Source organism: Nelumbo nucifera, chromosome 1 (genome assembly GCF_055504915.1).
Source record: "Nelumbo nucifera cultivar China Antique chromosome 1, China Antique-T2T, whole genome shotgun sequence".
NCBI classification, from domain to species: Eukaryota; Viridiplantae; Streptophyta; class Magnoliopsida; order Proteales; family Nelumbonaceae; genus Nelumbo; species Nelumbo nucifera.
This window is the reverse complement of record NC_142649.1, coordinates 144023840-144050029: the sequence shown is the minus strand read 5'-3', so window position 1 is coordinate 144050029 and position 26190 is coordinate 144023840. Positions and strand designations below refer to the sequence as shown.

General features: G+C 36.3%; 2 protein-coding genes across 9 annotated transcripts in view; one reads left to right on the top strand and one right to left on the bottom strand.

Annotated features, from left to right (window-relative positions):
* The window catches only part of LOC104610895 (DNA polymerase I A, chloroplastic/mitochondrial-like), a 56671-nt gene extending 51350 nt beyond the window's left edge, over positions 1–5321 (top strand). For 7 of the 8 annotated variants that reach the window (XM_088894560.1, XM_010277738.3, XM_010277739.3 and 4 more), the window contains 4 exons: positions 3473–3565; positions 3662–3871; positions 4018–4107; positions 4639–5321. In XM_088894560.1, the coding sequence (XP_088750686.1) occupies positions 3473–3565; positions 3662–3871; positions 4018–4107; positions 4639–4800 (555 nt within the window). In that variant the 3' untranslated portion in view covers positions 4801–5321. The remainder of the gene's footprint in view (positions 1–3472; positions 3566–3661; positions 3872–4017; positions 4108–4638) is intronic. The other variant, XM_019200026.2, reaches the window with a different exon arrangement.
* Positions 5322–7501: 2180 nt separating this feature from the next.
* On the bottom strand, positions 7502–15161 carry LOC104610894 (microtubule-associated protein TORTIFOLIA1-like). Its single transcript, XM_010277735.3, has 6 exons — positions 14176–15161; positions 13428–13619; positions 12645–12753; positions 11823–12544; positions 10874–11752; positions 7502–7891 (listed from the first exon to the last, which is right to left on the bottom strand). The coding sequence occupies exons 1-6, from the start codon at positions 14908–14910 to the stop codon at positions 7697–7699; spliced, it is 2832 nt and encodes a 943-aa protein (XP_010276037.1). The 5' UTR covers positions 14911–15161; the 3' UTR covers positions 7502–7696.
* Between the last annotated feature and the right edge of the window lie 11029 nt (positions 15162–26190).

Below are 26190 nucleotides of genomic sequence, written 5' to 3'. Positions count from 1 at the left end.
ATATATTCTTGATCTTCTTAAGGACACTGGGAAACTAGGGGTTAAACCTGCAGACACACCCATTGAGCTGAATCATAAGATAAGTGCTGAAGGGGGTGAGCCTCTTGAGGTTGTATTGTGATAATCAAGCTGCCATCAATATTACTCATAATCCCATCCAGCATGACAGAACTAAACATATTGAGGTTGACCGTCATTTCATCCGCGAGAAAGTTGCTTCTCAAGATGTTTGTTTTCCCTATGTCGCCTCTGATATGCAGCTTGCTGATCTCTTCACTAAAGAAGTCACCAGAGTCAAATTAGAATCAGATTTGTGCAAGTTGGGAATGATAAATATCTATTCCCAACTTGAGGGGGAGTGTAGTGATACAGTGGACTAGACATGATGTTTCTTGCTTATATGGTCCCATAAGTTCAGTCTTATTTCTTATTTCTTGTCTTTATACTTACTTACTTGTACTATTATAGGTAGCAGGGCATTTTTGTCCTTTTACCTAATGTTATGTTGAACATATAAATAATGCTGCCTTGGGCGGCAGTAAGTGATTTTGCCCTTCACTCTCTTGGTCTTCCTTTGCTCTCTCTTCTTCTTTCTTCCTTTTCTCTTCTTCTCTTCTTCTTGTCTTCCTTTTCTCCATTCACCTCACGACCACTCCCAATCGTCCTCTTTGATTCCGAATCATACAAAACACAATTACCAGGAAGGAAGGTCATTGAACAGTTCAATTTTTTTATCAAAGAGCTTACAGAAAGGAGATTAGTATGGAGTCTAGGGACATGTAAGGTAGAGGATAAAGTAATGTCATTAGTCACTCTAATAGTCCCTTTTCCAACAATGAGAATATGGGAACCATCTGCTGTAGAGACTTTATCTCTACTAGAGCACAACTGGTAAGAACTAAAAAGGGTAGATATGTTAGTCATGTGCTCAGATGCTCCTAAGTCTATAATCTAGGGAGGCTCCTCCTTACTTGAGGTGGATGCATGATTTGCAACCACATATGAACTACCTATATGAGCAAAGGAAATAGTGTGATTGACTCTTGCATTATGCTGCCCGTCTGAAGAACTAGAACTGACTGAATCCTTCTTGTTCATAAGTTGTTCATAATTCTCCAATTCAGTTCTCATTGCTGCTACTACAATGGACTCCAAATCAACTTGGGAAAGGGGTCCAGAAGAGTCTCATGTAATTTCCACATTTGCATTTCCCTTCTTGTTCTTGAACCGTGCTGGCTTGAGATGAGAGTAAAGCTTCCAACAAGTCACAGGTGTCTCCGGTATGCTTTGTCTTCTTGCAATAGTCACACGCCAAGTTCTTGTCCTCCCTCCTAGCCTCACCACTCCCCTTGTCTCCATTTGGCTTAGATTTGACTATACTAATCATAGTTGACTGATCAATCCCAGGCTGTCTCAACATGACATTGCTCCTGCTCTCCTCTTTATAGGCAAACACATAAGCCTGAGAAAGAGACACACTTTCTCTAAAAGGGTGTTGCTTAGCAATGTTGGATTCAGGGTTCAGCCCAACCAAGAACTAAAAACCCTATTCTTTTCTACCAACCATTGATAGGTTGCTGCATCCTTCATACTCTCTCAAATCACAATTTCTAAGTGGTCTATCTTCTACCAAAGAGTTTTTTAGCGTGGAGAAATACATGGCAAGAGGTCTATCTCCCTGTTTTGTACTAATCACCTGATTCCTTAACTGATAGGCTCTAGCTACATTTGTTTTTGTGAATAGGTTTCAGTCACTCCATCCCATATCTCCTTTGCAGTATTAGCCCACTAGAACTTTTTACCAATGTGAGGTAACATAGAGTTACATAGCCAGGCCATCACCATGTAATTTTCCTGTACCCACCGGGAGGGATCTGTATCATGTTTCTTCTCCTCCCCAGAGATGTACCCTAGTTTCCCACAAGCACCAATGGCCATCTTGGCTGATTGTGCCCATTCTAGGTAATTTGTACTATCAAATTTACTGTAGTAATAATTCCAGACCCAGAAATATCACTACTACCTCTAGCACCTAGACCCATGTTACCGATGGACTTCTGTTCAGTACTCCAACTCTCCATTTAGGTTCAAACAGCTCAAAACCAGGAAATAACTAGGTAGAAAGCCTCCAAGATCAAATCGATCTCACACACAAGGGTAGCCGATTTTTCCAGAAGAAGAAAACCCTATCTGGAGAGAAATCTCTCTCCTTCCACTGTCTCCCACTAGTGAGAAATATGAATCGGTCACTCCAGAGGGCTCAGAAATTCCCAGAAATCTAACCGTCCCTATAGAAGACCTAGAGAAGTCCAACAATACCTGAGCGCCCAAGATCATATCAAGATTGAAGAGTCCAACTTGACTAGGACTCTTCCCGACACTCCAGTTCTTCCTGATTTTGATGCCAATAGATCACCCTCCTGATGACTAAAAAACACCAGAAAACCAAGAACTGGGCAATCTGAAGTAGATCGATCAACCCTTTATCTTCTCATGCAATCGGCTGATCTAGGACAGCATGGAAGGACTCCAAGAAATCCTAGCTGAGCTCTGGTCACAAGTAGAAGATTGCTGAAATAAAAATCTGTAAAAGAAAAAGAATATTTCTTGAAAAAGAAAGAGAGAAGAGATTTGAGAGAAAAGAGAGCAATAATTCTGGCTGCCCTCTTCACTATTATTTATAGTTTAAAATAATAAAGAGTACAAAGACCAATATGCCCTTATAGGGTGACTAACACAAAAAACAGCATAAAACACTTAAAATAACTGTTCAAAAGGGACCCAACAAGAGTGCTGTGGTCCCTACTTCCTATCTAAACAATAAATAATCAAAAGCTACCACTACAAACTGCACAAAACTGTCTAAAAACAGGATTTTAATCATTTCACCGTGCTTTTAATGCTTCGTTCCTTTTTGCATATTTCATCCTAGCTTTATCTCTTGAGTCACAAGAACATTTTTTAGCTTTCTTCCATTAAAATTCAATCTGGACCTTCATGTATTTGTCCTTTATCAAGGTTGACAATTTAAGGTCTCCAACAACCCTGTAGGTTGGTACTATACTATTTCCCTTGAATATTGGGGTTAACTCATATTGAATCATGCCGTTGCCTTTGCTATTTGATGGTCATGACTTTTTCTCTTGGGACTAGTTTTAATAAGTTCTAATTTCTTGGTTTACCTATTTCTTTTTTCTTTTGTTTTTCTTCCTAATTGGGGGTGTGTTTTTGGTCCTTTATTGGTCATCAAATCTTAGGATGTTGCATAATTGGTTTTATTTGGTTCACTATGGGTTTGCCTTAATGTTTTTGTGCATCCTTTTGCTGAAGAATATATAAAATTATTTTTTATCAATAATGGTCTGAAAAGCTTTTATCATAGAAACTACTGGAATTGTTTTGATGATAGTTTTATTTAAAAAGAAGTCTTCATTGTAGATCATTACTTTTCTATTTATGCTGTTCATTTCAGGATGCTTTTGCTTCTGAGAGAAGGAAGGCCAAAATGCTCAACTTTTCCATTGCATATGGAAAAACCCCAGTTGGTCTTGCTCGAGATTGGAAGGTACATTTTCTATAAACTCGGTAAATGGGCAATTCCCAAGATTTTGATTAAATTTAATTAATCGATGTGGTTATGGTTATCTCTATCTATTCTCAGGTTTCTGTTACAGAAGCAAAGGAAACATTAAAGCTCTGGTATAAAGATCGACAGGAAGTTTTACATTGGCAAGAGGAACGTAAGCAGGAAGCAGCCAAGGGGTGTGTGTATACATTGCTAGGACGTTCTCGCCGCTTTCCATCTATGGATCATGCTAGTAATGCTCAATGTGGACATATTGAACGAGCAGCAATCAATACCCCAGTTCAGGTTATTCCCTGTTCCTTCTGGAACCCTAGGTTTCTTGCCAACTACTGCCACTGTCCCCAACTTCTTCGGTTCTTCCTTTGTGCAAGCAAAGGAAATAGGAAATCTCTCTCTCTCTCTCCAACTAATGATCTTCCTAACTTCAACAGGGTAGTGCTGCTGATGTTGCCATGTGTGCCATGTTAGAAATATCAAGGAATGCTCGTCTGAAGGAGCTTGGTTGGAGACTCCTTCTGCAGGTTCGGTTTGTTTCCTCTTTTTAATACTGACACCCCACGTCCCCTCCCCCCTACCAGATGGAGAGAGAGAGCACCATGTTGTCTGTATTATGTGCAACCTTATTAGCTATGGATTTTGGATAACTGGCACCAATTTCAATGTTGCTATTTTACCTAATGAGCCCAACTTATCTGATTGAGATCAATATTTTGAACTTGGTGCTATAGGATCACTAGGATGGATTAAGGTCAACATGGTTCACCAAGTTTTGAATGTTGGTACCTGGACCACCGTAAAAATATACTTTCTTTTTGAAAAGTTCAGCTTGAAATAGATTATCACCATGTAAAAATACTGCATTTATTTGAACAATGAGGAAAAAACAGAATATGATCTGGAATACAAGATATGGGGGGCCCATTCCATACATGGTTCCTTGGGCCCCAGACTGAACACTAAGCACAGAGGGAAGAGTAGAAATACTGAAAGTTGCTAGTTTGAATTTGTTTTTTTGGCAAAACTGACTGGAACTGACATCATTATAAATGTAGGTTCATGATGAAGTCATACTTGAAGGACCAAATGAATCAGCAGAGGAGGCTAGAGCCATTGTTGTTAAGTGCATGTCCAAACCCTTCTATGGCACCAATTTTCTCAAAGTTGACCTATCTGTTGATGCCAAGTGTGCAAGGAATTGGTATGCTGCTAAGTAAAAGTGCTTTGTTGCCCATGCCCTCTTATTCTTCCGGTCTCAGGATGGCATTATCCAAGATTTCCTGCTGCTGCTACTGCTGTAATTTCATCTGATGTTGCTAAGGTATTCTGCAGTGGTGTTGGCGTCTTCGGTCAAACATAAGTTGTTTTTAGTTGCGTGTTAGTCCTGAGGTAGTGGGCATGATGTATTGGGGGTTGGTTGCTGCTTTTATGGCATTTTGTAATTCATGCAGACATGTAGTGAGTTGCCTTTTAATTATTTTGTAAATCTTTTTAGTGAGTGAAGAGAAGGGCGGGGGAGTTGTTACTGTATTATATTGCTTTACGTCAAACGAGGGTCTCCCGCATTTTGTAATTAGCAATATCATCAGACGTTCATAATTTCATGCTGCAGTCTGCAGGTTAGAAAAGTATGGCAGATTGCCCAGTGTACATCTTTCTTTTTATTTGGGTTTGGGAATATTCAGGTAAATGCTTCGGTTTTCAGATAATATGGTTTACAAAATTTTGGTTTCGGTTTCGGTTTCGGTTTTCAGGTTATGAATTCCTTTAAATTATATTATAATATAACCGACTTTTGTTTTGGTAAATCCATAAAAATTCCTTTACATGGAAGTGGAAGCAACGGCAGCTCTATCTAATTTGCAATTTGCATTGGAGGTTGGTTGTGAGTGTGTCTTCTGTTATTATAGAGGGAGATTCTCGTATGGTAATCAAGAGTGTTGGGGGCAAATTTTTCTCCATGGCGCATATGAACTATTATTGCGGATTGCAAGCTCTCATGCTGTCATTTCGGTACCCAGAATGCAATGAAGCTGCTCATGTTTTAGCTAAAAATGAGCAATGTTTTTAAAACCAGACTGGACAAGGAACCATTTTGGGGTCCAGTTTTTGGGTCGAATGGTCTGACAATCCGGTCCAAATGGATGACCTGTTCTGCTAACAATAAAAAATAAAACAAAAAAAAAGGGTAAAAAACTGTTGTCTGATTCCACAGTTCGACCGCTCGGGCCACTTGACCATATCAACAGTTTTTGGCTAAAAAGTAGTTTTGGGGTGAAACGGAATTGCTTGCCTGACCGGTTCCTGATTTTTCTGGTTTGATCATCCGGTCCAGTCCGGTTTGGAAAACACTGAAAAAAGCTCTTCACTACCTAGAATGTTCACTTGGGGTCTGGGCCCTCATTTCTTGTCTGCAACTTTGTTACTTGATTGTACTGGGCAGTCTACGAATGAATTGAGGCCCATGCATGTTGCATAGGAGCCTACTTAGTCATAAAAATATTATTTATATATTATAAAATATAGTATTATATATATTATATAATATATAATAATATGTTAATGTATATTAATATATTAAAGAAATTTAGTTTTAACCAAAATAACCAAAAACGGAACAACAAAATTTGGTTTTAAAAAATTCGATTTATTCGATTAGGTTTTTAATTGAATAAACCGATTGTTCAACCCTAAGAATCATTGATTGTTTTGGTACTTTGAACATATCTTGTTAAGGGTACTTCTAGTTCTAGGGATGCAAACAGATCGGATTGGATTCGAATTAGGGTATATTTGAATTCGATCTAATACTATGTGTTGGATCCAATTGGATCTAATAGGACTCGATCTGAATTTGAATCCTATTAGATCTTTGGATCTGATTTCTTTAAAAATTAATAAATTGTTAAAACAAAAATAAAGTATACCAATTTAAATAAAAACAAAAAATACAAGTATTTTTTAATTATTTTCGTCATATATATACATGTTTTTTATAAAAAAAATAAATATTATAACAAATTTATAAATATACAATATAAATAATAATATATTTATAAATAAATAAATAATATATATATATTATATTTATATTTATAAATATATAATACATCGGATTGGATCTTCTCAAATCAGATAGGGGTGATCCAAATCCGATCCAAAGATCTGACTAGAGGTGATCCGAATTCGACCAAATAAGATCAGATCGAATCCATTTACCCTTAGGTACTTCCTCATATCCCAACTTATTTCATGGAGTGTTTTCACTTGTTTTTTTTTTTTTTTTTTGATCAATAGTGTTTTCACTTGTTAGTTTTAGCCAAGTGTGGTTTATCATATCAGCGAGCCAGCAGGTGGAATATGTACAATATGCTGAGTCCAACTATGGTACCCAATAAAAGCTGAATAACCAATCATCTGGTATTCATTCAAACTCACGTGGATTTATCATTTATGATTGGTTAAAAATTTAGGTATGATACCTTTCAGCTACCATATAAATTGCCAAAACTTGTTCTTGTCGTGCCTAAAGCCCCATCTGATATCATCCCTTAAAAGCTATTTATTTTAATAAAAATAAAGGTTTGATCTCATTATTATTATTTTTTTATCGCTACATTATTGTTCTGCATAAATCAAAAATACTTTATTGTTCCACGGCTTCCGCCAAATCCAGTATGGCTGAACACTTGCAATTCAGATGTTGATCCATTATTAGAAATATAGAAATATGTCAAATCTTAGCGCTCTCTCTCTCTCTCTCTGCGCGTGTACACACGGGTAAATCCCCAAGCACATCAGCATAGCCTTTTAACACTTGAATGTTGAAATCCCAACTGCTAAATCTAGAATAATACCTGATTTATTAGGAAAAATCTTTTCCTGTTCTAATCTAATTCTAATTGAAATAATGATATGTAATGCTTTAAATCCAGTATGTTCATGGATCATCCAAATTACATTTTTTTTGCTAAAATCATCCAAATTACATTTGAAACAGATTAAGTGACTCCAGCCTCCAAGAAGTTTACACCAAAAAAATAAAAAATAAAAATAAAAACAAAGAAATATACAAGTGCCAACATGAGAGATCATATATTAAATCACAGAACTCTACTTGAGCTGTTGCAGATCAATTCCCCAAGCTGAAGCTAACTGTAACATTAGTTGGTCTGGTGTTGCACCTTCCCAGTCCTCGGGTGGGTCCATGGCTGATGACACCTCCTGCAAACTCAGCAAAAGCTCTCTCTTGACTTCCATGGGAATGCCCAAAACATCCGGTCCATTTTCCATCACCAGATCCCTTAACTGCGAAATTCAAATATTCAATGGTTATGTGAAACAGATTATTCTTTTTAGTGCAGTTATATATAAATTGAGAAAAAAATAGAAATACAACCATCAATATATGCATATTTTAGCAAATTAAGAGCATGGATTTGTGCTCCTAAAGAGTATTCATCAAGATAAGTATTAAGAAATCCATTTGTCTGGTATATTCCCTATATTTCTATAATACAAACATATACTTGTAATATGTATGTACCTGAATATTAAAAACAGCAAATTATTAAAAATTGAAAACAAGAGGTATATGGTAAGACATATAAATACATAAATGTATGTATGTATGTATTTCTGAATATTAAAATGGAATGCCCCTTGTCACATAGAGAGCAACCCACGAGACAAAAATAGATACTGCTGAACAGAATCAAAATAAAAGACAAGATTTTTGCAATGTACCATTAGAAATGTTAGTCCCTGATCTCAACTTCACTTGCAAAATTTCTTAGAAACAATGCCAATTTTTTAAATAGAACATGTATTTTATCTTTTATGTTATTCACATGCATCCCATTTCATTAGTTTGATCTCTTATTTTTAACCAGTTGAAAAATACCTCCTGCTTCAAATGAAATTCTACTAAATAAAATGTCATTTTTTTTTCAATCAGCAACTATCCTAAATTAAATAGATATTTAAAATCAATAACTTCTAGACAATCAGCCAAGTCCCAATTAAAGATGGATCAGTTAGCTGTAGCAATTTGTTCTTAATTAATTGAAAGTAAAAAAAAAAAAAAACATAGGTGCTCCTTTGAATTTCAATTTGGTGACATGACAGTCAAAATGGTTATATGAATCAACCAATTTAATAACACTTAAAATTTTAAAATTACACTTCAGTTTTTACCCACTCATTTGCAATCATATATCAGCATCAACATCATACATGCTATGGTATGGCTGAAATGTTGATAAACATCAACAAAAGAAGGTTAAATAACAAAAAGAGCACAAGCTAGTGAACATGGTTTCAAATGTCGCTAATGTCGCCCGACATATGTCGGTGTTGAGGCTCACCAACATGAAAATGGATGGTAATATAAAAATTACATTATTTCGGTATTTTGGAAATGTCGACCAAATCGGTCCAAATAACAAAAAAAAAAAAAACAGTTTTTCCTATTATGTCGACAGGATGTCGACTAATGTACATTAATAATATAATATATTAGTATATTATATTAATATAAATTATTCCATTAATAATTTCTATTTAATATTTCAAATAAAGTATTTATAAAAAAGAATTAACAAAATATAAAAACAAAAGAATAAACTAATTACTTTATAATATAAAACATAAAATATTTCTCAAGTAATAAAATATTAACTAGTTAGTATTTTTTAAAACATTTATTAAAATCAGAAAATGTTTATTAAATTTTATAATAAATCATATTCTACATTTAATATAAAAAATCAGAATAAATTTATTAAATTTTATACTAAATCATAATTTATTATAAATCTAGTATTAAAAATCATAATAAATTCATTACGTTTTATAAGAAATCAGAGTTTATCATAATCTTAATACTACAAAAAGGACAATCAGTTTATTAAATTTATAATAAAACATAATGTATTATAACGTTAATATTTAAAAAATCAGAATAAATGTATTTCTATTTACTAGTGTGAAATAAATATATTAGAATTTATAATAAATCAGAATTAAAAATAAGAAAAGAAAATATAAGATAACCTTGTAAAAACATCAAAATGCATAATAAATCAGTAAATCGTCATTTACTAATTTGTTATTGATCTTAGTTTCTTAGCTTTATATAATGGTTGGGAATAAGATAATAGTCTAGAAATATGTATTAATGCTTCTTTTATCATTTTACAAAATATCATTGCATATTTCCACATATTTCATAATATTTCCACAATGTCTCTAATTTTTACAATATTTCCCCACGACATTTCCGACATATGTCCTATATTTTGGTAAGCGACATTTCCATTGACATCAACATTTTAAACCTTGCTAGTGAATCATATTTGAATTTCTAAGCTTGTTTAACATTTTGTTAGTGAGAGAGTTAAAAAAGAGAGGTAAATTTCTGTGGAGATGTGTAAGAGCAGCAATATGTTGGACAGTGTGGGAGGAAAGAAATCAAAGAATATCCCTTGAGAAAGAAAGAAATAAGGAAGCTATCATTGAAGTAGTTTCCATTAGGGTGGCTCATTGGGTTAAGACCTTGAAGCTCTTTGAAGATTACACAGCAGGAGATATCATTAAGAACTGGTTGGAAGTGGCTTGGTCAGCTCCCTTGAGAACTGCCCCTTCTCCAGTTTGGGTTCCTCCACCCTTGGGCTACACTAAGTTGAACTTTGATGGAAGCAGCGGAGGAAACCTAGGTCCTTCAGGTATAGGTGGAGCCTTCAGGGATGAAGAAGGTCAAATTATTGGAATGTATTCGGGGCCTATTGGATGGGGGGATTCTCTGAGGGCTGAAATACTGGCAGTCTTGGAAGGGATTAAAAGAGCACGGCAGCTGAATATCAGAAAACTGGTGGTGGAAGGTGATTCGAGCCTGGTTATTAGGTGGTTGCAGAAGGAAGACTTCAGTTTGTGGAAATACCTAAATGAGAAAAAGAGAATTAAACATTTGATTCAAAACATGGAAGTTCAGTTTCAGTGGACTTTGGCTAAGCAAGGGGTGGGAAGAGCTATTCTTTTCTGGGCAACTTTGTAATCTGAAGTAAACTTTTGGGAGGGTTAAGGGATTTTACCCCTCCCTCCTGTTGTATCCTAACAAAACAGAATTCATGCAGCCAACCCCATATAGTTGGGACAAGGCTTCAATGATGATAATAATGATAATGATGATCTAGAAATATAATAATGATATGAAATTAGGCAGGCATGAGTTAAAATAATCAAACTCACAAAAGAAAATGGGAGATGTAGAACAATGTTCAATATGCATACCTGTTGAACCCAGTACAAACCAATATCAAACAAATTCTGCTCCATTAAGAACTGGCCTACAGCATGCAGAACCTCATTTGCAATCTCGTTAGAGAGTTGATCCACTACAGGGCCTGATATTTCCATCAGTTTCACAAGCAAGAGATCATCCCCTGTGGACAGAACTTCAGCATATGCTGAATCCATATCTCCCATGTAAAGTGCATCCATAGCATTATTCCAAGAAGCCCAGTTTGGCCCCCGTTCCTGCCCCATGTTCTCATCTCCTAAAGCTTCAGCTGTTAATTCTGGTATAGCAACTCTTGTTGCAGTTCGTGATATTCCATTGTCTTCCCCAGCCACACGAATTGCTTCCAGAGTAGCTTCATCTTTTGAAGCTTGCCAGACACTTCTTGCAGAGGGCCCCTCGCCTAGCCTAACAGGTCCTTGTCCCTTATCCCAAGCTCTTCTGTTACTAATCTGATCACTATCATGTTCTTCCCTAGGTGATCTGCCATCACCACCAAGAGCTCTTCTAGAGCTAATATGCCCATTTCTTGAAGAGCCATATGCATAAGAATCCCATGCTTCAGATGCATCAGATCTCCAAGGTGGGTCCCTTCCCCTCATTCCTGAAATATTAACATCAGAGGAAAGGAACCTATCTGCAAATGGGATACGTCCATCACTACCCCTACCCAACTTGCTACTATAGTCAGAGAGCCCATTATACTTGCCTAAAGGCCTCATGGAAGATCCCTCATAACCAACCATAAAATTACTACCTCTCCTACCTGATGACACTGCCAGATCCCGTATCATATCTTCAACAATTCTCTCAAGACCCCGCACTCTATTCTCTAGAGTAACCATGCTGTCATGGGACCCACCCATGAAGTCCTACAATGTGAAACATTTTAGTAAAAACCAGTTTAAAAAGCATTTTCTAAATGAAACTTAACTAACTAACCTGTAACATGTTCATGAGATGAGCTTGTTGCCTCTCCAGTTGTGTTAACTGTCTTTGGATAGCTAACCAATTTCCTTTGTTATTTATGAAAGATCCTTCAGAATAACCATCAGCTCTAGGGAAACCCACACGGGCACCCGAACTGTCCCTTTGATTAATTCCACTTCTATCATCAGCATCAAAACCTCTTGTTTTCAAGTCCTTCCCCCTAACAACTCTTTGTTCAGTCCATTTATCCCGGGCAACATCGTCAAAGTCTTGTTGTTTATTAGACATGCCAATAGTTCCTCTTTCCAGGTATTGGTATTTAAAATTCCCAGATCCATGAACAGCATCCGACTCAGGGTTCCCATGGTGATTTGATCTGCCTCTAGAATCTGTATCATTTGGCTCTGATTCTTCCCCATCTTGTGAATTTGCAGAATTAAGACATCTACGTGGAACCACCACTTCCACAGGCAAATCACCTGAGCCCCTTGTTTCGAGCTTCTGGAAGAATTCCGGGTTCAATTCTTTGTCAGTTAGTGCAGGAGCTTTCTTCTTTAGTATACCAACTGCTTTGTCTGAGATATTACTACCCTTAACTTTGGAAAGGGAATTGGAAGAAGGTGGAGAGCCAATAGATGTCTCCTTTGCTGAAGATTCCTCTGTTCTCTCACTAGGATTTGTCTTGTTTGGTTCCAATTTTTCTGCCAACTTAGTTGTTTCTGAACTTTTGACATCTGGAGTATTGATAAAAATTAAATTAACAAGAGAGAAAGATAGAGAGAGGAGAAAACTATAGGATCTTATATGAGAATAAAGTATTATTTCTTTACTTACCATGAGAAATGGCTTTTGGTTCATCCTGAACTCCTCCATCAGCTGCTTTCCCTGCAATGTTCTTCCATAGCTGAAGTGCCTCTGTCATGCTATCTCTAACAGGTTTCACCTGAAAGCAGGAATCATCTCTTATAATTTTACTCTGAAACTAGGTATATGAATTTATTCTACATGTACCAACTGCCCCAGAAGTTAATATGAACTCTCTAATTTTTAAGATTTTATGTTTTGAAGGCTAGTATTTTCTTGTCAGAAATATAGATCACTGGTGTAACTTGTAAGGTGTTAGAAAGAATTCATTTTCCTTTCCTTCAGTCAAGGCATTACACATACCAAAGGGGAGAAAGGCTCATATTTGAACACTAGGATCAATAAACCTGACTAACTTCTTTCCCAATAAACCCCCTTGATTGGAGCAATGAAATAGTGTGCCCATGTGCCAACAAGGAAGTCTAGAAGCTTTATCCCATCTTCTATTCTTTAAGTGAGTAATCGTGGGATGTCATGTGAGTTAACAATAGAAAGAAAGTGGTTAGATGGTTCATATTTTGGCAATTACTAAATCCCTAATGTGCACAGGGTGTCTGCAGACATTCTAGTTTAAAATATTAGAAGTGTAAAGTTTTACAATATGAATTAAAGCACTTTTAATCAGAACTTATAAGGTATACATCCCTATAAGCATAATGCATCTTACTACTGCAAATATTAAACAAAAGAAGATTTTGAGTTGCATAATGTAGTCATTGAAGCCGATTAGGTAAAACAGATGGAATAGGGTACTTTATCAAAGCGGCATGCCTCCAGTGCAGCTATTATGGAAGTGGTGCCATCTGCAACCAAATGACCTGAATGAGATGCCAAGGCAGTTAATGTCTCTGCCGCAGCTTTACGTGTTGCCCAGTCTGTACTCTCAAGGCAGTCATTAATGTTTTGAAGCAATACTGGTAAGCTTTGAGGTGCAAGTGCTCCGACCTGTAATACATGTTATAGGTTAGCTCATTCTGCATTCAATTAGGGTGTTATCATTTGCCTGCTATATATTTGTAGCTATCACCGGAAGTGCCTTAACAAACCATTATCAAACACCCTGGGTGAATACCATATAATACATGTGCAAATAGAAAAACCATTATAAAAACAAATAGTAAAATCAAGGAAAAAATGAATAATCCTACTCGTTTCATTCAAATACATCTCATCAAAAATCTTCTTAAAACATGAGTTTACTAGCAAATGATGCAAACATCTATTTAATATGCCTTAATTTATTGAATCATGTTCTACAGCCTTCTCAAAACAAAAAATTTTCTTTGAGGCCACAAAAGGCGCAAGGTTGATTCTTCTCGGATCACCAAACTATTTTGTTATCGTTTTTAGAAACTGGATCAAGAAAAAATGGATATGACTGGTTCATGACGCTTAAAGGCTAACACATTTCAATCCAATCTTAAACAATAGATAGAAAAAAAAATTGCAGAAGAGTTGAGTTTCATGCACAAAGTAAATTGATAACCAACATTGACCAAACCTGAGAAAGACTTGCGACAACAGGCAAGAGCGCGGCCTTGGCGAGGAAGTTCTGACTGTTAAGGTATTTGCAGATCTTGGGGCAGAGCTTCTGGAAGGCGGCAACCGGCGGGTCTGTGGCACACTCCACCATCCTGGCCATACACATTGCTGACCCAGCCTGGACCACCTTGTTCTGCTCATTCATTGCCTCAAACAAAGGCTTCACGAACAATGAGACAACCGACCCAAGATTCGCACAATCGCCACTGCCTTGAAGGTACTGCGACGATAGCACCCCGATGGCATCGCGACAAGAATCCCGAACGCCAGAATCGGAGTCCTTGAGCCTCCTTACAATGTGGGCAATGGTTTTGGTGAGATGGGTCGATGTGGAATCGGCGTGAGAGGTGCAGAGGAAACCAAGAAGGCGTAGTGCTTCCTTCTTGACGGCGGGTTTGGGGTCATTGGAAGCGTCGTAGAGGCAATTGAGGAGCATGGAGACACCGTCAGGAGAAAGGGTTTGGATAATTTTTTCGAGCTCTTCGACAGCGATCTGGTGGGTGTCTCGGTCGGAGAGCTTAGAAAGGGAGTTGAGGATTCGCTGCTTGAGCTCAATCATGGCGAAGTGGGAGGAAAGAGAAGAGGAGGATCTCGAAGCCGATGAAGCTGTAATTGATGATGGTGATGATGCTGATGTCGTCGAAGTGTTTGGAGGTTTTGAGGATTTTGACGGTTTAGAAGCTTGCGAACTCATTGTTGCTTTTGCAGAGAGCAAAATACAGCAAAAGTTGCTGCTTTACTTATCTGGGAGAGAGAGAGAGAGAGAGCAAATCCGGATGCTTATGCCCGAGAGAGACAGAGAAAGAGAGAAAGAGGAGGGAGAGAGATAGTGTAAGTACTAAGGTTTCTAATGGCTACTCAGTACCAAACATGAAAGGAAATGAGACCCACTACGAGATCTGACGATTAGAGAAACAGAGAGAGAGAAAGAGAGAGGGCGGGGAGAAGAAGCAAGGTATTTGAAGGTAAACTCATTTTAAAATGTTTGATTAGATCTGCAATTAAGCTTTAATGGAGTAGGTAAGTAGCTATTAAGTACTGGCCTCACCGCACAAACAAAACGGCTCCGGGTTTGGACCTCAAAGGCTCAAACAGTTGAATGAAATTTACAGTGAGGAGTCAATTGAATCAACACACCAACGTCCAGCGGCAGTGATAATGAGTGGGGGGAGATGCTGAGATTTGGATTTATCGAGGAAGGGTGTCTTTACGATATAGAAAGTCATGGAGGGACTACGGTATGACCTTCTTAACATTGGCTCTTGTGATTCTTGGTTGTCTGCGTTGCTGAATTCTTTCTTGGTTTGTTATACTTGATACTTGGCTCTGGAATCCAAGGTAGGGACTTTGGTGGAGACTTGACTACTGCACTCCTGCCTACTGCAGTGATTTATTCAGGTGTGCATGTGGCCAATGTACCAAATAATCGGATGTCTTGGGTCGGGTTAGCCCGAACCCAATTCGACAAAAGTTGGATTGACACTTGAGTTAGGGTTAGGGTTGAATTTTGCCAATCTGAACTCAATTCTACAATTGCACATGTACATATGTATTATAGTTTCGGTACATATAATCATATCAATTTGTATTAGCTCCTAAGTCCTAACCTTAACCCTAACCCCACTGACATTGACATTAGCAATTTTAGATTGACATTATACCTTAAGTTTATGTTTTATTATTATTAATTTCATGATTTTAGATTTTCAATAGAAGATCTATTGTAATTTAAAATAGATTATGATCATTTGAAAGTTTTTCCTGCTTTTCACTTTTCTACTAAAAAAACTAATAAAAACATGAAACAAGCAAAAATCAATAGAATAATCGGTATATTATTATAAAAGCTCAATGTAGATATCTTACTCCAAGATTAAGAGAATTTGAGGCATCTTATGAGATTTTAAAACATTTGATTGTGTTGGATTGGGTTAGGGTTGAGGGATTTTAGGTTGGGTTAGAGTTTAGGGTCGACTAGGTTGGAGGTTCAGAACCTAGGATTGGGCTAACAGGCTAAGGTTGACCTCAACCTGCCCTAACCTTGTTCAACTTACACCCTTAGTCTTATGGTGATAACTTCAATGGGATGTAAATGGGTTGGGTTAAATGGTAAACCTGCCTTGACCCGACCCTTTTAGGTTGGGTTTGGCTTGACTTTAATTGGATTTAGGCCATATTTGGGAGTATTTAAAAATAGGTGTTTATTCGAAATAAGTGCTTATTTGGATTGGGACTATACCATTAAAGACTTTTTGGTGTTTGGAAAAGCTCGAAATAAGTACTTATTTTAAAAATAAGGGCGTCTTTTTTAAGCCCAAATTTCTTGCTTTTTTAAGTGCTTATATAATAAACACTTGTTCAATTTTTTCTTCCAAAATTATCCCTAGTTGAATTTTATAAAAGTGTTTTTATAAAAGTGCTTTCATAAGAGTACTTCCATAAAAGTGCTTTTATAAAAGTGCTTTTATAATAAACCTTTTTATGGGTCGAGTAGCCTGACAGGCTGGCCCGATCAATTCTAAGTTGGGTTTGGACATGGTTTTAGGCGTATAGGCTTGGGCTCGGTCTTTCTCAAAAAAACCTGAGCCTGAGCCCGACTTGATAATATATATTACATAAAAAAAATATTTAATAAAAAATATATATACGGTATTTTTCTTGTTCCTCTTCTCTTTTTTCAAGTAATAGTGAGATATTTTATTATTTTTGAGTTTTGAGGATTTTTAATATAAATAAAACACTATTTTATTGAATACAAAAGAAAAAAAATTCTATTTCCAGGCTTCGGGCTTTATATGAGGGCCAGGCTTGGGCTCAAGACCTAGGCCCGATGGTCAGGCTGAGCTTGGGCTCGGGCCTAAATGTTTTTTTGTTGACACAGACAATGCCCGACCCGACCCATGAACATGTCTATTTCATAAAAGTGCTTTCATGTAAAAGTACTATCCATAAAATTACTTTTATAAAAGTGTTTTGGTAAAAGTACTTTCATAAAAATATTTTCGTAAAAGTACTTTCATAAAAGTATTTTTATAAAAGTAATTTAATAAGAATACTTTTATAAGGGCATATTTTGAAAAAAAAATGAATGACAAAATAGTCACAAATACTTATTTAAATTTGGAGAAAAAAGCTATCAAACATCTAATAGCACTTGAAAAAATTGAATGCCAAATTTAAATAAATGATTATTTGAATAAACAGTTATTTTTAACATAAGCACTAAACATGGCCTTGGGATTAGGTTCTTGTTGAGGAAAACTTGTACCGAATCCAACCTATATATTGATATCCCTGCTGAGTCAAGTTCAGTTTTTCTTTCCATCTTGTTTTAAATGTTGTGATTTTTTTTGAAGCCCGTGGGCAGATGTTGTGATGTTGTTTATTTAATTTTAAGAGATGGAGATATTTGGCAATGTTGTATTATATAACTTGGTTATTTTTAAAAGACATGACTGAAGATATTCTGTGATATTGTGTCATGTAGTCGTGATATATTTATCACGAAACTTTCATGGATCATTATGTGGTGTATGTGGTGTAATAATGGTGTAAAATCTCATACTGATAAACATGAGAGCGTGGGTTCAAGTCTCAGGACAGCCACTGTGCAAACAGTAGGACTGTACTCAGTCTATCCCTGCCAAGACCCCAGTGAGGTGGGGCCAATATTGGGTAATGGTCTTTTTGGCCTTTTTATGAATACACAAGGCAAATTTATATTAAACAAAAAACTATTTTACATTCCTATGGCTCAATTTGAAAGGAGTACCAATGCAAATATGTAGAGTGTTAAAACCTTGGATTTTGTATTATCTTGTATGTATTCATATTGTACATAATTGTATTTATACTCTTTCCAAACAGAACCTATATTTCACTAGCCCCTATTTAGTTGTTCTACTATCGGTTGGTCAAAGAAGTTTGCAGCTTGGTTATTAGCCTTTAGTAAGTCTTGATAATACTTCATCTAGAATCAAACAATTCAATGCCCTTTTAATGATTCATTGGTGTTTTACTGATTTTGTCCTCAAAATGCTATTAATGATTGTCAACAAATCTCCTTCTAATCATACCTTCAAACCCTCTGATTGCAACAATACAGATGATCTCTTTTTAGCCAAAACTTCACCCCTCAGGTTCAGATTTTTGGTATCTGGGCTTTGAAAATGATAGATCTTGAAAGATAAAATAGGCTGCTATCATTATTTACTCAAGTAAAGGAAAAGAAAGGGATTTGATGCATTTAATGATGACTCATTCTTATCCATCATATGCCCCACTCCTATGTGTGCGGATGTTGGGGAGGAATCTCTCTCATAAGGCTAAGCTTGGAAGGAATACAAATACAAATATATAGAGTATAAAATCCTGTATTTTATATTATTTTGCATGTATTTGTATTGTACATATTTGTATTTGTATTCCTTCCAAACTGAGCCTAAACTAATATATTTTTGTCTCTGGTTGGTCGTAGTGGAGACTTAGACTTTAGATCGAATCTCACCTTCTCCTAGGCTAGGGAGTTTATCTCATGGGTTTGGGAGATGGGTTACCCTGTTGAGTAGCTCCATGAGACCAATAAAAACTAATATATTTTTGTTTGCAGCATGAACAATTTCCTATTAACAAGAGAACTAGTGAATTTTGTAGCCCTATGAAGCATCTAGGCATAGGCTGGATTTTAGAATTGTTTGGTTCACAGTTGGAACTTAATCAAAATCAGAATCAAAATTTGTTGGAATCAGAATTGGAATGGTCTATTTCTATTGTTTGATTTATATAGGAATATAATTGGAATGACAATTGAAATCAGCTAGAATGAGATTTCATTCCCAAAGGAGGGGGAAGAAATAATCATCTATACTATATATAAAAGTGTGAATGTAGTGAAACTGTTTTTGGACTAAAATTACCCTCTATTTTTTTTGTTTGAGAAAGGGTGTAAAAGTCATTTTATTATATATTTAATGTCAGCTTTAATGGCTACTATAATGGCCATATTTGTGTATTTAGTCAATCTCTAATTATAAGGGTTAAAAGTATAACTTCAATTATTACTTTCCACCTTATTTAATCATCTCTAATTAAGTCTTATACTTAAAGGTATTAACTCCTATTTTCTCTTATTAAATCCCATATTTAAGTTATTTTCACCAATAAATAGTACTAATTAGATCTATGTCAATATTTTTAACAATATAAACTCATATATTTTAAAACTGTCTAAAAAAACAAAAACATTCTTTATCTAAGTAATAAAATTTTTAAAATAGAAATAAATATAGAAAATTACAAAAATTAGACACATTTAATTATGATACTTTTATTAATAAAATTAAAAAAAAAGTGTAATAAAAAGAATAACTTTATTGATATTGAAAATGAAATACATATATTTTAGAACTAACAAAAAATGAAATTACTTTACTATTTGACAAAGATCAATAATCAAATGTATTAACATTTAATGTCATAAATTAATAAAAAATTAATAAAATATAAGAATACAAAAAACGAAAAAAATACATAAATATTGCAAAATACATTCAAGCACATGTATAATATTAATTAATTATCATATTAAACAAAAAGTAACTGTGACATATCATAATTATTTTTACATAAAAATATAAAAAATTGAACACATATATAGTTCTATATTTACCCTGCTATTAAAAATATAAATAAGATTATGGAACTTTCTTTTAACTAAAATACTCATTTTTGAATTTAGTCTCTATTTAATTGTGAGGTTTAAATTGTAAATTAAACTACTACTTTTCACCTCATTCAATTCCCTTTATTTAAATCTTACATTTTTGATAAATGAATAGGAAAAAACACCAAAAAGATAAAGTATTATAAATAGAAGAATCTAACCAAGTAGGTAGACCTCTTAATGATATTTCAAACTTTACAACTCAATCTGATTATCACATATTTAGATGAGGTGTTTATGTAATCAGATTTGGATTTTACAATATGCATTTGATTAATAATAAAAGCAAAAAGTATATAAAAACAAAAAAAAATGTATTTATAAAAATTTTTGGATACATTATTATTATGATTATCATCATCTAGAATTACCATGTGTAAATTACGTACACTTACTAATTCCCTTAAATGGAAGAATACCATTTCCACCAGGAATGGGAATGAAATTCTAATTCCACCCAACCAAATAGTTAAAATCAGAATAGCCCATTCTAATTCCAAGTCCAAACCCCTATTCCCGTGGGCCCTTAGTTATAGCTGGTTGCTTGGTAATTAAAATTTTATACACTAACATCTACTGATCAAATAATATTTTTGAAAGAAAATAAAAATAGAATGATAGAATGGTTTAAGTACAACATCCAAACTTTGACGTTGCGGCAAATATTTCATCCCTTCATATTTTACCTTCACCTAGATTAAGTTTTGTGAATCTTTTATGCATTCCAGTTTTCGAGTCTGGATCTTCTACCCACACAAACTCTGCCCACGTCTACCCACATAATATCGCAGCCACACATGGACAACATCTCATCCTCCTACATAGTATTATGCATGGGGAGATCTTCCCAATTCACGGGGGGTACTGTGTTGTGGGTAGACGTGGGCAGAATTGTTGTGGGCAGGAGATCTAGAGTCTCCAGTTTCATTACTATTTTAACAGTTTTTCAAACCACTACCTAAGTGACTAGGTCTTTTCATCCACATGCTTGGCCCAAATGACTACAACCTGGATCCAACGCGTTGGCCCGATAATGATAGGGTCCAGAGTCCACTTCAAGTCCAAACAACCGATTTGGAATTAGGTCTAGTTTGGAACTTTTTAGTGGGTACCCGATAAAGAATGTATGAATACATGAACTTTCAAATACATGAAAGGAAAATAAGTATCTTTTTCTTTGGTTTTAGTTTTTGTGAATATGTCTTTGATAATGTTCAAATTCTAGATTCAAAGTTTTTAGTTTATTAAGTAGAAACTAGCGGAGGGGCCTTGCTTTGCCAGGGCTGTATTGAAATTGTAACATTGCTATTTGTTACATCCAAAAAGACAATGGTTTCTTAATAAGAAACTTGCAATTATAAGTACTCAAGTCTTGAAACTAATATAAAGACTTAAAAGAGATCATCATGTACTCGTTTTTTAAATATTGCTTTAGCAAAGCATCTCATATAAAAGAATACGGTCATACAGTGATAGTTCTGAATTCTACTTCACAGTTGTCCTATGTTTCACATCGAGAACTCCTAGTTGACCTGGACGGTAGGACCGTTCAACCCGGGAAATGTCCAGGCAACCAGTTCCATTTTACCCCAAACCCGGTCCCTAATAAAAAATCGTTGAATCAGTCAATGATCGTTGACCCGGGTAGTCAAACCGTCGACTCATTCAACGGTTTTTGGCCATTTTTTATTTTTTATTTTTGTTGTTAGAACGGGCCATCCATTCGAACCGGATGGTCGAACCGTCAACCTGGAAACCGATGGCCAAAACAGTGCCGCTTTCGGGTTATTTTTTCTAGATGTCAATAATTAGACGAGATAACTTTGTATTCATAGCCATGGGAAGGGTGGGCATTGCAAGGGATCCCAAAACCTTGAAAGATAAATCCAAAGTGACCTTAAACACAAAAGAAAATTGGCGATAAATCCACCAAACTGGAAAAACCAAGGAAAAAAAATAAAAAAAATCGAGTTCAAAGTTCCGCTTTGAGACGGAGCTAAACATACATGGAATCAAAGAAAGATACAAAGCATCTTGTAAGAAAATAAAAACATTACACAAGAAAACCCAAAAAAATAAAAATAAAAACAAAAGGGAAGAAATAAAATGGTGGTAAATCCTAGACCATTTTGGAGGATCTTGAAGAAGAAGACCAAACACAAAAAAAACAAAAGTAGAAAATGAAAAAAAATGTAACATACCGCACACACTCGAATAAAGCCCATAGTAGAAGAAACCTTTGAATAGTGAAAATCCAAAAGCATAAAAAACCATGGTTTTTGAACCACCGTTGACCTGGACGAATGGACATTTTGGCCCGGGAACCGTCTAGGCAACCGGTTCCGTTTTACCCCAATCCCGGTCTCTGGCCAAAAACTGTTGAATCGGTCAATGACCCATTGACCCAGGCGATCGAACCGTTGACCCATTGACCCATTCAATGGTTTTTGGCCGTTTTTTTATTTTTTTTAATTGGGAACTGTCCAAGCAACTGGTTTTGTTTTATCCCAATCCCGGTCCCTGGCAAAAAATCATTGAATCGGTTAATGACCCATTGACTCGGGTGATTGAACCATCGACCCATTGACCCATTCAATGGTTTTTGGCTGTATTCTTTTATTTTTTAAAAATTTTGTTGTCAGAATGGGCCGCCTATTCGAACCGTTGACTCGAAAACCGATGGCTAGAATGGTTTCGTTTTGGGTCGTATGAGTCGTACACTCGAATGACATAACATGTATGATACTGTTTAATGGATCTCACATACTCAATTTTTTGCTTGTAATTTTTGTTGTGAGAACAGGTCGTCCGTTCAAATCGGGCGGTCGAACCGCCATTTTTTTTTTAATTGGGAATCGTCCAAGCAACCGGTTCCATTTTACCCCAATCCTGGTCCTCGGCCAAAAACCATTGAATGGGTCAATAACCCATTAACCCGAGTGGTTGAAGCGTCGACCCGTTGACCCGTTCAATGGTTTTTGGCCGTTTTTTATTTTTAAAATTTTTGTTGTCAGAACGAGCCATCCGTTCGAACCAAAGGGTTGAACTATCAACCTGAAAACCGGTGGTCAGAACGGTTCCGTTTTCGGGTCATATGAGTCAAATGCTCGAATGACATAACACATATGGTACTATTTAATGGACTTCACATACTCAATTTTTTACTTGTAATTTTTGTTGTTAAAACGGGCCGTCTATTCAAACCGGATGATCAAACTGTCGACCCAAAAACTTGGGGCAAGAACGGTTCCATAATTTTTTGCCTATAATTTTTGTTGTCAAAATAGACTATCCGTTTAAACTAGACAGTAGAACCGTCAACCCAAAAATAGTGGCTGATAAATTATATAAAATTGCTTATATTTGTTTCTTCTAATTTGAGAATTTTGAATGAAGTATATATATACATTAAGGAAAAATCTATTGTCATTTGACGAAAGGGGAGCGAACCTAGACAGGGTAAAAAGCGGAAAGAGAGAAACGGGGTGGGAGAGTCGCACCTAGGAGACTAAGAATATTTTTGCATGCTGACTTTATTCTCCACTCCTGTAGATTCTATTTACTCTACGCTCAGGCCATCCACGAATCACTGTTATATATATATATATATATGTATATAAAGATGGTCATTTATTCTATACATGGATCTAAAGACCTCATATGCCATACATGGACCAACCCAAACCTGACTGGTTGCCACTCCTACAGACCAAGTGGTTGGACTAGAAGCACCACCACCATCTCGGATCGGTTTCGTTATTGAACCAGTCTGATAACAAACCTGATGAACCAGATGAACAAAACGGTTTGATTGTAACATTAATACAAACTACCACATCATTCTGTAGGTTTGGGCCACGCTTGGGCCTTGGCAGAGTCCAGTTTTCAAAACATTGAAAGAAAGAAATTCATGAGGATATGAAAAACCATAATGGTTTCATTGCAGTTGAACAGGAGCTAGAAAATTATCTGATTACCTTTGATTTCATTGATGATAAGAAGCTTGAGATGTTCATGTAAATGGAAGAGAGCAACAATGGACCTTATGGTACTGAAGGAACATCTTATGGGCCACACTTGAGATGCTCATACAGGTAAAGCAATATGGCAGAAGTTTCTTGCAATGCGCTAATTATAGGCTATTGCCTTGATGGGTTAGTGATGGACCAGAAGGGTCCAGAACTAAATATAATTTGCAGAAATCAGGCAACGATAAATTAAGGGTGGAAAAATTATATGGTTCAAAGGCATAGGTTTGGGCTTTGATACCCTTCTTCCTCTCCATGAGCCAAGGAAAGAAGATTTTCTGATTTGGAACTCTACACTAGCAACAAGCCAACAATCATCTGGAGAAATATGGCATACTGTATTTATGTGGTAATCAGTAGTTAAACGGTTGAAGGTTAATTTGCATTGGCTATCCAATAATGGATCACGGTTGAAGGTTAATTTGCATTGGCTATCCAATAATGGATCATGCCTGTAGATCCCGAGTGGTTGTGATCATGTGGCAAGCTCTTTTGGGCCGGAATTTGTTCTCTAGGCTGTGTTTGGTTGCAATGCAAACACAAATATATATACTACATATTTACTCTCTTTTTGGTTTATAAATGCAAACATGGTTCAGATTTTAAACCATTTTTGCACTCATCTTGTTTGTTTGAAATCAATGTTAACTGTGGACTCCATCATTAAATGCTCCAATGCCTTAACTTTGGTTAAAAAGTTGATTATCAAAAGAATACAAAATTGTATCCAAAAAATAGGTACAACAATGCTCTCTTTTCAAAGTACAAAAATATCAGAAAATACATTTTTGATTCGATAATCATTACTTTTTACATGTCAAACAAACGCTCGCAAACACGAACTGCAGTACATAAATACCCCGGTTCGGCACTTGTACTGCAAACAAAAGGAGCCCTAGGCTTAGTTTAGAAAGAGTACAATACAAATGTGTACAGTACAAATACATACAGAAAATGTAAGGATTTGCACTCTACATATTTGTATTTTTATTCCTTCCAAACTGAGCCTTAGGCTACGTTTGGCTGCAATCCAAATTGATTTGCACTGATGCAAAACCATGGTAGTCCAAATGATTTTGGTGCAAAATTATGATTTATTTTTATTTCAAATTTATCTTATTTTGTTTGATTGCAATACAAATAAAGTAAAATAAGACTCAAAGCAGAATAAAGTAAAACCCAAAACAAAACCAAACTAGAATTTGCATTATTTTCATTCGCACTCCCATGAATTTGTACTAGTACAAATAAAATTGCACTGTAGCAAAACACAGCCATAGGTTTAATTTGCAAACAGTACAAATACAAATATATAGAGTGCAAAATCTTGTATTTTGCTGACTGGCTCCTTACTGGTAACGGATGACACCTAAGAAGACGAAGGTGAAGGATTCTCGGGGGATTTACCCGGTGGGAATACTTTGAAACTTAAGTTAGAACGCTGGGGAAGAAGAAAAGAGTATAAAAGGCTAAGAGTGTAGGTCGCGCTAGATCACTGTGTCTCGAGATTAGCTCGTGAGCAAGTAAGAGTTCAAGTTCAGATCTAATTCGAGAGAGAGTTCTCCCCCTCGATAAAAGGGCTTTTATAGGGGCGTTCTTGTCAAATTGGGCTTAACCGCCACTGGGCTCCTACCGCAGTCGTTACCTGTCAGGGCTGCACAGATGATCGTTACAATGTACTACCCGCTTGGATGAGTGACACACTTTGGAGGGACAGGCACGCCACCATCTATCGAGAGACGTGGGTGCAGACTGTCAAATGGGTAGGGGCTGCGCCGTCAGTCGAGAGATGTGGTGCAGCCTGACGAGTACGGTCTTGTCAGATAGAAGCTTCCTGAGAGCGTCGTGTTGCTTAGTCGCGAGCTACTTTGTAGCAAGCTCTTAGGAGTATTTCGCGGTGACCCTCATCAAGGTTGGTCTTTGGGGCAGTTCTTGCTGGAGCGAGCTGGTTTTCCTAGCTCGCGAGCTGAAATAGTCTTGGAGTATTCCCTTCTTCTCGGTCAGGGGACCTGGAGCTCGCGTTGTAGCGAGCTCCCCCTATAGCGAGCTATGACGTAGCGAGCTGCTCTATAGGCTCGTTACTTAGCTGTGGTCAGGCCATGACGCTGAGCCGTTGCTCGTTCTGAGTCAGATCCATGCATCATCGTCTCAGTAGGTCGGGTCAAATCATCCTCCATCAATTGCACCCCACTCCTCGGGTTAAGAGTGCTGCCTTAGCATGAGG

Coding starts and splice junctions, on each gene's coding strand:
- LOC104610894 (XM_010277735.3), bottom strand. CDS start 14,910: ATGAGTTCGCAAGCTTCTAAACCGTCAAAATCCTCAAAACCTCCAAAC. Junction 11,753..11,822: donor ATCTCATGAACATGTTACAG/GTTAGTTAGTTA, acceptor TTCACATTGTAG/GACTTCATGGGTGGGTCCCA. Junction 7,892..10,873: donor GTTTGTACTGGGTTCAACAG/GTATGCATATTG, acceptor TGAATTTCGCAG/TTAAGGGATCTGGTGATGGA.